At 27.4% G+C, this 12,940-nt stretch overlaps 1 protein-coding gene across 3 annotated transcripts in view; it reads right to left on the bottom strand.

Moving 5' to 3' along the window:
• Positions 1 to 241: 241 nt before the first annotated feature.
• Positions 242 to 12,940, bottom strand: part of LOC111637286 (transcription elongation factor S-II-like) — a 48,507-nt gene continuing 35,808 nt past the window's right edge. For 2 of the 3 annotated variants that reach the window (XM_023382761.1, XM_023382760.1), the window contains exons 5-8: positions 10,653 to 10,807; positions 7,300 to 7,446; positions 6,486 to 6,557; positions 243 to 1,395 (exon numbers count right to left, since the gene is read on the bottom strand). In XM_023382761.1, the coding sequence (XP_023238529.1) occupies positions 1,387 to 1,395; positions 6,486 to 6,557; positions 7,300 to 7,446; positions 10,653 to 10,807 (383 nt within the window). In that variant the 3' untranslated portion in view covers positions 243 to 1,386. Of the gene's footprint in view, positions 1,396 to 6,485; positions 6,558 to 7,299; positions 7,447 to 10,652; positions 10,808 to 12,940 lie in introns of all 3 variants that reach the window. The other variant, XM_023382759.1, reaches the window with a different exon arrangement.

Genomic DNA, 12,940 nt, shown 5'->3' with positions numbered 1-12,940 from the left:
ACATTTCTAAATTAAACATCATCAATATTAAATTTGTGACATTTTTAGAATTCATAACTAACATGTGCCATTTAATTTACTTATAAAAACTATTTTTTAACTGAATGAACTTATTAAAAATCAAAACTAATTTTCTGTTTAATTGTTGAAATTCTTTAAACTTCTCACAAGAAAAATTTGGATATTAATAATAATAATAATTTGTAAATTCAACATGTTGTTATTGTTCAAGTAAAAAGAAATTTAATTACTTTTTGATTTAACATTATATAAATTATCTTCTCCTCCTCCTCTTCTACATCTTACTTTCGTATTGACAGAAATTACATTTTAATTAAACACATTTTACGTATTTGTAATTAAGAAACTGGTAGTAAAACATTTTGTTGTGCGTGAGGAATGCATAGTTTCAAACATTATATGTCTTAAGGTAACAGACCGCTTCAAATGTCAGCCATTAAAAATAAAAAGAAATGCTAATTCAACAGTACACAAAATCAAACTGAAACGAGATGTTACTACTACACAAGAAATTCAAAATAATCAAATATATAGCATGTATATATATTAAAAATGCTTTGCAAACTTATCATAAAAAGGCAAACATATTAATAATCATACAAACAAAAACTTAATTTCTTTTAATAACTTTTTAACTGTAACTTTATATGTATGAATTGTCGCTCTCTATACAATCATTCAGTCTAAAAAATTTATATTAAAACATTACAATCTGGAATGAAATTTCAATCTGTTGGATAATTTTTGTTAAACAGAATTATCATCATCAATTGTAAGGAGATTTATCTTTGTTTTTTAATAAATGTATATTAAATAATATTATATATATATAAAGTAAAATATTTTTGTATTATACAGTTAGTTATATATGTATATAACTTCGGCCATAAGGTAAGGATTACCATTACTTCCGATGCAACCGTGTCTATAAATGTTGCCATTTATATCATATAAACTGCATATATATATATCACACAAAATTCCAACGTATATATTTTGACTGCATTAGAATATTTTATTTACAACGGAATCTAAAATTCCTTGCAATAAAAACCCAAATGAGAAAATCTTACTGGCTGATAATGGGCAATTTTTCAAAAATCACAAGTATTTAAATACAGAATTCATTTTTAGAAATATATATCCGAGATGGTACGGTGATACTTTTTGCAAAAGCCATGTTAAAGGTTAATAGCTTTTTTCTTTTTGGTTCCGTCTTTAAACATTTCAAGCAAAATTTTAGGTAAATGAAAAATAAAATTCTTGCCATTCTGTCAAAGTTCTCCTAAACTTAAGGAGCTGTTCGTGTGATGATTGTGAAAAATTAAACAAAATGATTAAAATGCTTGCTGCTTCATCAGTTCTTCAGCAAAACTATAAAAGGAAACATTTGTTGTTATAATAAAAATATTAATGACAACAAAAATAAAAATAAACCTTTGATTTAATGAATTAACACACAACAAATATTTATTAAAGCTCGAGTCTCAATGTATGCATAATCATCATATAAATAGCTTCATTTACATGATGATTTTTGCAATTATACGTTGAAATTGACTATTCTGTAAATATTTTGAATTGAAACAAATCATTTTCAATGCTATAAACTTTTTAATTAATTCACTGTATAAATTAGCAAAACTTAAATACATTACAGCAACAAACTATGAAGTTATGAGAACCCAGCATTTTTGATCATCAATTGCTATTACATGAAAATCCATTAAATCAAAGATTTTCCACATAAAAAAATTAAGCAATATAAAGTAACTACAGTGGTACCTCAGGATACAAAATTAATCTGTTCCGAAACTGAGATCGTATCATGAAAATGTCGTAAGGTGAATCATTTTTCCCCATACGATTATATGTAAAACCAAATAATTCATTCCAACACGAAAAATATACTCAAATTCAAGCTAAGTAATACATTAAAAAAAATAACTATAGTAAGGAAAACACTGAAAAATGCATTTTGTAGTTGTAAATGTATAAATAACCATAATAGAATAATAATTGATTAAAAAAATGTAGTTTTATTTGCACTTTACCTCTGAGGATAGACGACGGTGGAGGTGTAAACTGGTGGCAAAAGAGAGGGAGAAGGGAAATGATACTAAAACTTAACTTACGTAACAATGTGACAATAACTTAAAAATAACTTAGAAGAGATAAAAAAAATTATTATTGTTTTATATATATTTTAATTTTTATTCACTGCTTTTTGCTTTCTTTCTTCACTTCCACCAGCACTTTCACTGGATAGAGGTCGCTTGGTAAAATATCTATGCATAGAGGTTTGGCTTTGCCCACTTTTTAAAATGTTTCTAAAATGACTTAGGCAAATGTCATTACTCCGAGTGGCAATACTGCCAGTGTGAACCTTTTCGGGATGTTTCTTTTCAATAAAATCAGTCACTTTCTGATAATACCTCAAGATTTCCTTTATCGAGATCCTTCCACGACGAAGCAAACATGTGGACTGAGACCAATGAATAGAAGTGAATAAAAAATGGCGCTGCGAATTAATGTAATGTCATGTGGTGAGTTTTTGTTCGTATCGTGGAGCAAAAATATGTTTGATTTTCATGTCGTATCCTGAAAATTTCGTATGATGGGGCATTCGTATCCTGAGGTACCACTGTATTTAAATCATACATAAAATTACAAAGAGAAAATAAATTTATTTTAATTTTTACTTTATCTATTAAAACAACTTCACTTAAAATTTACTACTATACTCCTTTAGTTGTAGAAACCAAAAAATGAACATTCTGTTATTTGTGTGTAAACTTTGTTCATTATTTTTTGAATCACTGAACATATTTTCTTATTTTAAAATAGGAAAAAATTATTTTAATATGAAAGTAGACATATGGTTGGAATATTGAAAAATGGGGAGGTAAATATTTTATAATTTTAGTAGATGTGTGATTGTAAATTGTAAAATTAATGTAGTTATTGCATATTTACTAGTGTAGAAAAAGTATTTATGCCTTGTTTAGCTTGTATGGAAGAAAGCCCAATGAGGAGAGAAATATTTTAATTTCTGAAATGCATCTGGAAAAAATAAAGTTGTTGAATGGCTAGTAATTATGGAGTCTGTGGATTTGATAATTCCTAGAAAAGAACAGTGTTTGAACAGGTTATGTATTAAAGAAACAGAATAGAAGCAGAGGATAAATTATTTAACATATTTAGATTAATCTACATTATACAGGATGGCAAAAAAAGCACATACAACTTTAACTGAAAGTTTCTCTGTAAGAAATAAAAATCAGAAATACTTAGTTTAAGTTATATATTAAGGCAACTCTACATATTTGGTATTTTCTGATTGCTAAATAATTGTCTTTTGATAAAGTGTCTGTCATGTGGCAAGCACATGCACACACATACACACACATGCTTATTTGCCAAGCATTGATTCATTGTGGGAATTATCAAATGTTTGTCCAAGATTTGTTTCCTTTCGTTCAGCATAATATATCAATGAGGAGTGGAAAATGGCAAATACCAAATATTTGTCAAGTGAAGTCACGAGTAAATCATCCACACTACTTGGTACTGGCCAAATGTTTGTTCAGCATTTGGGAAATATGGAATGTGTGGAGCTGACTTTATTGCAACTACTACTCCTAAGTGTGAGTTCTTCCAAGTATTTTCTTAAACAAATTTTTCTTTCAGATTTTCAAAGATATTTGTAATTAAAATTAATGCCATTCCCATTAAAAATCATAACTAATCTAATCTAAATGGCTTATACAACATTTTTAACAATTATTAACAGAATGTTATTTTTTTACTGTGTGTTTCAAGCAGTTCAGTCTTTGATTAATAGTTTGAAACTACAAAATAATTTTCATTATGTGATATACAATGCTTCTTGAATACTTTATCTTTGTTGTCATCTATATAACTATGTTATGCTGGATGTTCCTAAACATGATTTGATGTGTGTAACTGTGATTAGATGCCACAGGTAACCACTTTCAACATCTGTTACAATAATACCAGCAGTTTGCTTATGTGTTACTGATAAACTACAGATCAGGGCTACCTTTTCATCTGCTACCCTGTATAAGATTATTTGAAAAACTTAAACAGAAGTAGAAAGTATGCTTAAAAATATAGCTGGAACTTTTTATTCAAATATGAGAAAATCCAAGAAAGTCTAAATTATCAATCCAAAAAATTCAACTAGTATATGGGGGTATCATTCCTTGTCTTTTTTTTAAGCATTACTGTGCATTTTTATAAGTAAATAGTTTTTAGCACATTTCTAGTATCTGTCAGTACTCGACATTCTTTGACAACACTACATTTTCTCATTTCTACTCCTTTAATCTCTAATTTTTTAAGCTAAAAATACGCTTGTATGTGCTTCACACTTAATGGCATTGCTTAGCTCTGTTTTTACAATGTCTTATCTAGATTCAGAGGTCATTAAAACTGTGAAATACCTGACAATTCTGAAACTCCCAAGCTATTTTCTTTTTTAAATATATTGAATTATCCATATTTACACCGAAAAATGTTTTTAATTAACTGAATTTTTAACATTAAATTTCAAGGGATGTATAGTACTGTACATTCAAATTAATCAAATATATGTTTTTCCATCATTCCCAGAGAACAGTCAAGCATAAACTAAAAACTTTGTATAGTGTTAATAGTTCATTGATGAATTAAAATTTTTTTTTTTTTCATTTGGAATAATGTAAAATTTATATAATTTTGTAAATTGTAGACTGAAGAAGAGTATATATTTTATACATAATATACAGTTAAACTATTAAATTACAGATCAAGTATTCTGATTCCAAATTTAATAGAATCAAAGTCACTTGTGGAAATAACTTTTCAATCAAATTAATCAAGTTTTAATTAACCAAATTCAACTGGGATTGTTTTCTTCTAAATTTCTACAATTTTAAATTCTATCAAGGTCATAATGTATTTATGGAAAAATTTTAAATGGAAATTTAAGTATAGTTTCTTCGAATAACTTCTGAATATAAATTCTGAAGCAGTAAAAATGTTAAGATGAATGAAATAGTTATAACATATTTTTTAAAAGTGTAATTTTTTAAGTGAAATTGATTTTGTGTAGTAAGAAATAAAATTGAAAATTTAAATCATGTATAGAATGAAGAAAAGATGTAAAAGCAGTATTATAAAATTAATGAACACCAACAAAAAAATAACATTTGAACTTGGCACAATATTCAAAAAAATGAGAAAAACAATGCTTAATTCTGGAAACAAAATTAATTTTTAACTTTATTCAGAATATTCTTTATTATTATCAGAATTCTTTATTATTAATTAAACTTTATTCAGAAATGTTTTCCTTCTTTTATAAGATCATCAGCAGCAGTGAAAATTATCATGTGTATTAGAAAGAATTGTTCAAAAGAGAATGTATTCCTTCAGCACATTTGATAATTTTCACTGCTGATGATTTATAAAAGAATAAAAATGTTTCTGAATAAAGTTTAATTTGGTTTCTGAAATTAAGCATTTTTTCTAATCTTTTCTTATTAATTAATAAACATGATAAACAAAATCACTTTTGCCTCTTGCTTCTTCACTTATAAACAATTCAAACAAAACTGTTAAAATATTGAAATGTAAGCTAATGTAATTAAATGAACTTCTTGTTGATACTTGCCTGTTTTAGAAATTAATTTTAACAAACTAGCACTTATTTTGTTTTTGTGCTTTTTTTTTTTTAATTATTCTATTCTAACTGGTTGTAACTGAAAAAGCCTTAATAAAAGAGGTAAAAGTGTTATAAAATTAATAAATTCAGATACTCATAAAAACTTTTAAAAATAGTAAAAACAATTTAATTAAGAGCATTTTCGGTTATTTTTGAAGACCTTCCTCAGGTAGACTATAAATTCAAACTTAGTGAAAATTGAATGTAACAGATAATTATGTCATATTCTATTTATATACCTATTAAAAACAGCAAAAACAATTTAATTACAAAAACATTCATAATTAAATTGTATTTGCTATTTTTAAAGGTTTTATGAGTGAGTGAATTTCCATATTTGTAGCTTCTATTTTTAAAATTAATAAATAAAATAAATAAATAACTTATGTGTTATATGCCATAATATTTTATAATACTGTTTTTGTAAAGTGTTTGAGAAGTTACTATATAACAAGAAATCTGTAATGACACTAAAGTTACATGTATGGTATTGCATACGAGACCTGCAAGCTGTATGCAATACCATAAGGTCAATTGGTACCAAATGGACAATTCACAGGTCTTGTATGCAATGTTGTACACATGCCTTTAATGTCATTACAAATTTCTCACTGCATAACATTTTGGACACCCTGTACATTTTCTTCATTCTATCCAAATGTAGTATGTAAGTTTTATTGCATCATATATGAAAAAAACTTTATATATATAAGTTATATATAAAATGAGAACTTACTTTCCATCTAAATCCACATTCATTGCACAAAACAAAGGTAGTCATAGGTTCATCAGCACTTCTTGTTTGAACCTAAACATTTTAAAATTTGCAATTAAACAGTAAAATATAATATGCTTCTAACACAATAAAGTGCTATAAATTAAGACACTTGGCGGGTTTTCTCATCTTTATTTAGTTGATACGTGTGAACATTTTACACGTTTCGGGCTCTTAAGCCCCTCTTCAGCCAACATGTATATAAGTCTTATAGACTGAAGTAACAGCTTGCTTCCGTTTCAGTAACAGTTACTCTCGATATTTTCCAGTAACGTCAGCTTATTCATAAATAACTTGATTACGGTTGTTATTAAAACTAACAACCGTAAAAAACAGTTTTAATAACAACCATAATCAAGTTATTTATGAATAAGCTGACGTTACTGGAAAATATCGAGAGTAACTGTTACTGAAACGGAAGCAAGCTGTTACTTCAGTCTATAAGACTTATATACATGTTGGCTGAAGAGGGGCTTAAGAGCCCGAAACGTGTAAAATGTTCACACGTATCAACTAAATAAAGATGAGAAAACCCGCCAAGTGTCTTAATTTATAGCACTTTATTGTGTTAGAAGCATAAACAAATTGAAAAGCACGGTTTCATATCATCAAAAAAAGTAAAATATAAATTAAAATAGCTTGTGATAAAAAATTATTTTTTTTATATTAAATAATTGGTATAATATACAGGTAAACTAGTACAATAAAGCAAACTGCTCCTAATAAATGTTTCTTACTATACGCATACATAAAAAAAATATATTTAATTTCTTACTTGATTATAAGTTGAATTATTCTTTTTGCATTTAGGGCACTTCAAAAGATCTGTTTTTGTTCCACTAGTCACACACATCTGATGATCATTAATAGCTTCTTTTGTGAACTTTTGACGTAATTGTTTCATTTCATCACTTGCCATTTCCTAAAAATTACAAATGAAGTGATAATTAATAAAATATCTTTTCTCCTTCTGTGTTTAAAAATAGCATTAAGCAATTTTGTACATACAAAAATTCATTAAAATTCTGCTATATAAAAATGATAAATATAAAACATCTTATTTAAAACTAATAATAAATCTTATTTAGTGTATCATAGTTTCAAATTGAAATTGAAATTTCCATACTTAACGCAATAATTAGTTATTGTAACACACAATATAATTTGTTTAATGCACTGTACTGTACATCTTATATCAAAAATGCAGCTGCAAAAAGTTAATTTATTTATACAGCAATAAATGCTTTTTGAAAAGCATTTTATTTTCATACTTGTAGTGCTTCACAATATCCACATTTCCAAATGTATTCATTTAGGACTCTGTCATCAGATACAGAAGATATGCAAACAAATACAAAATCACATTCAAAATTACTATACAATCAACACTTTAATAGTGAGATTTTACTTCGATATGAACAAGCATGAAATTTGTCACACATATAGTATCACACAGAAATATCTGTATACAGTTGAACCTGTATATCTCAAATCTCACAGGAATGAGAAAAAATTTAAGACAGACAGATTTTGAGATATAGAGATTTTGAAATAGAGGTTCATATGCAGTAAATAGTAATAGATCTGATTTGAGGCATGGTATTTTATTAATACAATAGCAAGTACAATACACACCTTATTACATATAAGTAAAACATTTTTGACAACCTTAACAGAAATAGTTTATCAATACTTTCTGATGCTTGACTTTATAATTTTTGAGATACAGGTTTTCAAGATATACATGTTTGAGATAGACAGGTTCAACTATATATGTTCTTCAGCACAGAGGATAACTGTCTCCATTAACACAGCTTTATAGGAAATTTGTCTACTGGACATTGTTCAATTGACTTGCTGTAGGTCAAATCACTATCATATCATTCCAAACCAAAACCAAAATTAAAATTAAAGTAATAGAGATGTGTACCATGTCTATACTGTGTGACATCATAACACATGCAAATTGCTGAGCAGAGTGAAGAGAACAAATAATAACAAGGCTGCATTAAATCAACTTTGTGCCTGATTCCAATGCACAACCCAGTTTTTGAGACCAGAAAAATAAAAAAAAAGCATATTAGAATTGAGAAAATTTTATCATAAGGATGAAGCAGCACTAGTTCAATTAAACTTTTGAACAGAAATTATATATTTTTTAACACTAAATAGTCAAACAAATCAAGCATTAAAATCAGCTAAATCAGATATTAAGTCATCAAGCCAAATAGCTGTAATATTTTAGTAGTAAAATAAATATTTTTCTCGTTAATATGATTACAATTTCTTAATTGTAAATTCAAATTCTTTTTTTATTGCATTTCATTCTTAACTTTTTCCATGTCCTCTCTTTCTTAAAGTCTTTTTTCCATGCTCATCACAGAGATTGCTAGGTGGTGAACAACAACAGAGATCAATGTATCTGGAATAGACTACCTATGAGAAACTTCCTGATTTGATCCTGTGGCCCAAGCAGTAGATTGTTCCCTTAACTGCCTTGATCATGTGGTTATCTTCATTAACTCTTTCTATGACTAATCATATTAGCAAAATTCTGTAAAGACTTCTGAAGTAGAAAATTTTAGTCTTATTGAGTTATTTTAATTAAAAAACCAGTATTTTCAATGTTAATATATATCTATTAAAAATGTTTAGCAGAATGCATCTTTTACATTAAATCCTTTAACATTTACAGTGGGTGATCAGTTAACAAACAAATCGGATAATGAACACTTTCGTGAAAGATCTTTATGTTTGGACAACAAACACCTCACAGAACAAACACAAGAAGAAGTGATGTAAAATAATGAATACCAATTGTTCTTCCCTTGTCTTCAGATAACAATTCGAAACTTTTCAGAGTGCAGGAGACATCGACATTGACACTCAACCCGGTATATACTGATTGGATAGTATTCCTCCGAACTTTGAAACTCTCCCTTGTAATTCCAGCCTTTTATTTTTCTGACAGAAACAATTCTTTTATAGTATTCCTGAGACTGTCGGGTGGGCATTTGTTAAGTTTTGCATCAGTTTTTATTTTCGAAAGGTAAGAGTATAATAGCAAAGGTAGAGAGTGGGCAGAAGATGTCTGATGTTGCTGGGCAGTATAGCTTGAACAGGTCTACAGTAGGCCGCAGTTCAATCTTATCTAAGAAAGATACAGTATAATCAAGAAGACCCAATCAGCTTAAGGAGTAACAAAAATCACATCTGAAAAATAAAGAACATTGAAGAGCTCATAATGGAACCTGAAACTGATCTGACAACAGAAGAACGTCAAAAACTCTTGAATGAAGAACACCAAGAAACTTGGCAAGATATGTTTTCTTCTGAAAAGGAGGATTAATGCTGATATCTGCTAATTAACATATTTTGAAGAAGTGGAGGATGTCAGAACAACTGTCTTAGAATGGCATCCAAACCAGGTTGAGGTTTAGGATCTCTACAATTACAATGCTATTAATTAATTCTGAAAAATCCTGAAGAAGAGAAAAGCAATCAACATTAGACGGATTCCTTAACCCCCACAAATGGATAAAACATGACTAATAAAAATGCAAGACTGTGTATATATGTATTTTTATTATTGCATATAAATAAATGTAGTAAGAAAGTACATATTTTTTATTTTTTGGAGTCTCCAGAACAAATTAATCAAATTCCCATAAAAACCCATGGTAAATCGATAATCAGTTAACAAACAATTCAGATAGCGAACAAAGTTTTGGAACAGATTATGTTCGTTAACCAATCACCCACTGTATTTAACAACTAGTTTTCTTAGATCTGATTAATTTTATTTTTACTTGTAGTTTAACTGGCATGCCAGTAGCCTTAGGCAATTTTAAATTTGTGTTCTACATCATGCATGTGTATTTGTAACAAGCTAAAGATGGCAAAAGAATAATAAAAAATGTTATTCAGTAACATTTTTATACTATATTTATATAAATCATTCTTTACAGAATAAGAAATAATCTCATTTTCATAAATTTAGTAATTTGTATAATGTTGTGATTTAAAAAGATCAAAGTTTCATATATTTTTATGACTATTCATTGTAATTTTTCTCCTTTATGATATATTTATATCATGTATTTTAGATAAATTAGAAATTATAATTACCTCAGCTGTCATAGAAGCAAGTTTTTCAGGTAATATAGCACCTCTTAAAACGTTAAGACGAAGATTTGGATTTTTACCATCTTTTAAATTTGAAATTCTGCTACGTATTCTGTTTTTATATTTCATGCCTGTATCTTTCAATTCATTATAAATACATAATCACTGTTAAGGAATATTTACAATCATTTTATTTTGTAATGTTAAAAAAAGTCCATTAAGTTACATTTATTAATTTTTAATAAATCAAATGGAATAAAGATGAAATACTACATTATGTAATTTATTTAACTTCTAATCATTATAAAATTAAGTTTATCACTTACATAATTAATAAAGAAAATTAAAAGTTGAAGACTGAATACAAATAAAAATTTGCATTCTTCTTCATAATCATAGGAACACAGTTTAACATGAGCAATTATTTATTGTAACATTGTCACAATGCTGAGCTGCAAATTTTAATCATATTTTTAATTTAAAATATGTGTTCTCCATAGTTTTCCATTAGCAATGGAGTTGAGCTGGTCATCTATCTAACTCTGTTCAGGGGAAAATTTTGAATTGAAGTAATATGACTCTGGTCCAAACTGGAAGTTTATATGTAGTTAATTGGAGCCTCCTGCCTCTATGTTTTCCATATCTGACTTTGAATTTCATTTATCTAACATCATTCTTGAGATTCAGGAAAGGCAGACAGACAGATGACAGTAGGAATTTGTAGGTCTACAATTTTTTCAAACGAGTCCAATTAACAGAGTCAATCTTTCTTTAGAAGCTCTTCTGAGCTCATACATATGCAAATTCATTATTCATTAAATTCTTATAAAAATTAAAGTTTAACCGAAATTTTAAGATTATTACTTATAATTATAAAAATAAACAGAGAGGTATCTTCTGGCATTAATAGGGAAATTCTAGATTTGACAAAAGCAAGAGTTAATAAACAAAAATCACATTTTATATAATAAAATGAATAAAGTAAGTAATCTTAAAATTAATATATTTTCTACCAAAGTGATCTTATTATAGAGAAGCTACCTGTACGCAACTATCTTACAGTGAAGTTAAAATTGTAGCAAAGTCATTAATGTTTAAGATTGATTATCTCACTTGACTTTTAAAATATATATTCTTATTCTTTGCTCTCTTATTCCTATTCTGTTGTACGTAATGTCTTCTCTGTGACTTGTAGAAAAGTTACCCTATTAATTTTTAAAATTATTTAAATTATCTTGGAAGTATCTATATATCATTGTGTAACATGAAATATATAACTTTGGTATTGCCAATAGAACTTTTAGAATTGTTTTAAAACGTAATAATAAAAAACATTTCAATTTTTTTGTTGTTTGGACTAATGCTTTCATATATGTTGATAAATAACATGGGATACAAATAGTTTATTGACTTTCTCTGAACTTGATCAGTTCTCAGATACGAAACAACTAATTTTTTTGTCCTGATTATCTTGAATATCGATATATAAATAAGAAAATTGTAACTTTCATAAGTTACAAAATTGTAAATTAACTACAAAATTACTAATTGCAAAATTAATATAAGGAACGAATTTAATATTATTGTAATAAAGAAATAGAATTATCATAGCAGAATATGGTACAGGTATATTTAATATTTAAAAAGTTATCATAAATTAAGTATATCATAAATTAAGGAAATTACAGTTTTATATAAATTACTTATTTGAATTATTATTATTTGAATTTGAATTAATGTTTATTAACGTAATAGGCTGTAGCCTGTTACACGGGGGATGTTTATACAATTTATCAACTTTACATAAATTAATTTTTTCAATGAACTTTTGCCATCCGTCTATTACAATCAGGGTGGTTGGATTTTACAATTTCNTGTTAAATCCTTCTTTAAATCGGATTTATTATTCATTTTTTTTTCATAGGTAAAATACTTATTTATTATTTAAGTAAATATTTTACCAGAGGATTATTCATCCTATATGATGATCTCAGCATGAACATCATCAACTGGTAACAGTTTTTGGGTGCATTTGTTAATAGCAGTCACTCTGCAATGGGAGTGTGCTGCTGTTTGTAGGCATTTAGGAATGACGGTGAAAGAAAGATGATAGCACCCACACTATCAATAGTATCGTGATGGAGGAATATAAAATTCTAAAATGAGCTTTTAGAGGCAAAAGAAGGCCCCAATTGTAAACTTTAACCATTAAATGGATTTGTTGTTGAAAGAGCATTCAAAGTAGCCACAAAAACAATTAGAATGCTTGTGCGCAGTTACGCGGAGGTATA

The sequence above is a fragment of the Centruroides sculpturatus genome, unplaced genomic scaffold (assembly GCF_000671375.1).
Source record: "Centruroides sculpturatus isolate CEXI.00-Female unplaced genomic scaffold, Cexi_2.0 scaffold1084, whole genome shotgun sequence".
NCBI lineage: Eukaryota > Metazoa > Arthropoda > Arachnida > Scorpiones > Buthidae > Centruroides > Centruroides sculpturatus.
The sequence above is the reverse complement of the archived record's forward strand: the minus strand, read 5'-3'. Positions and strand labels throughout refer to the sequence as shown.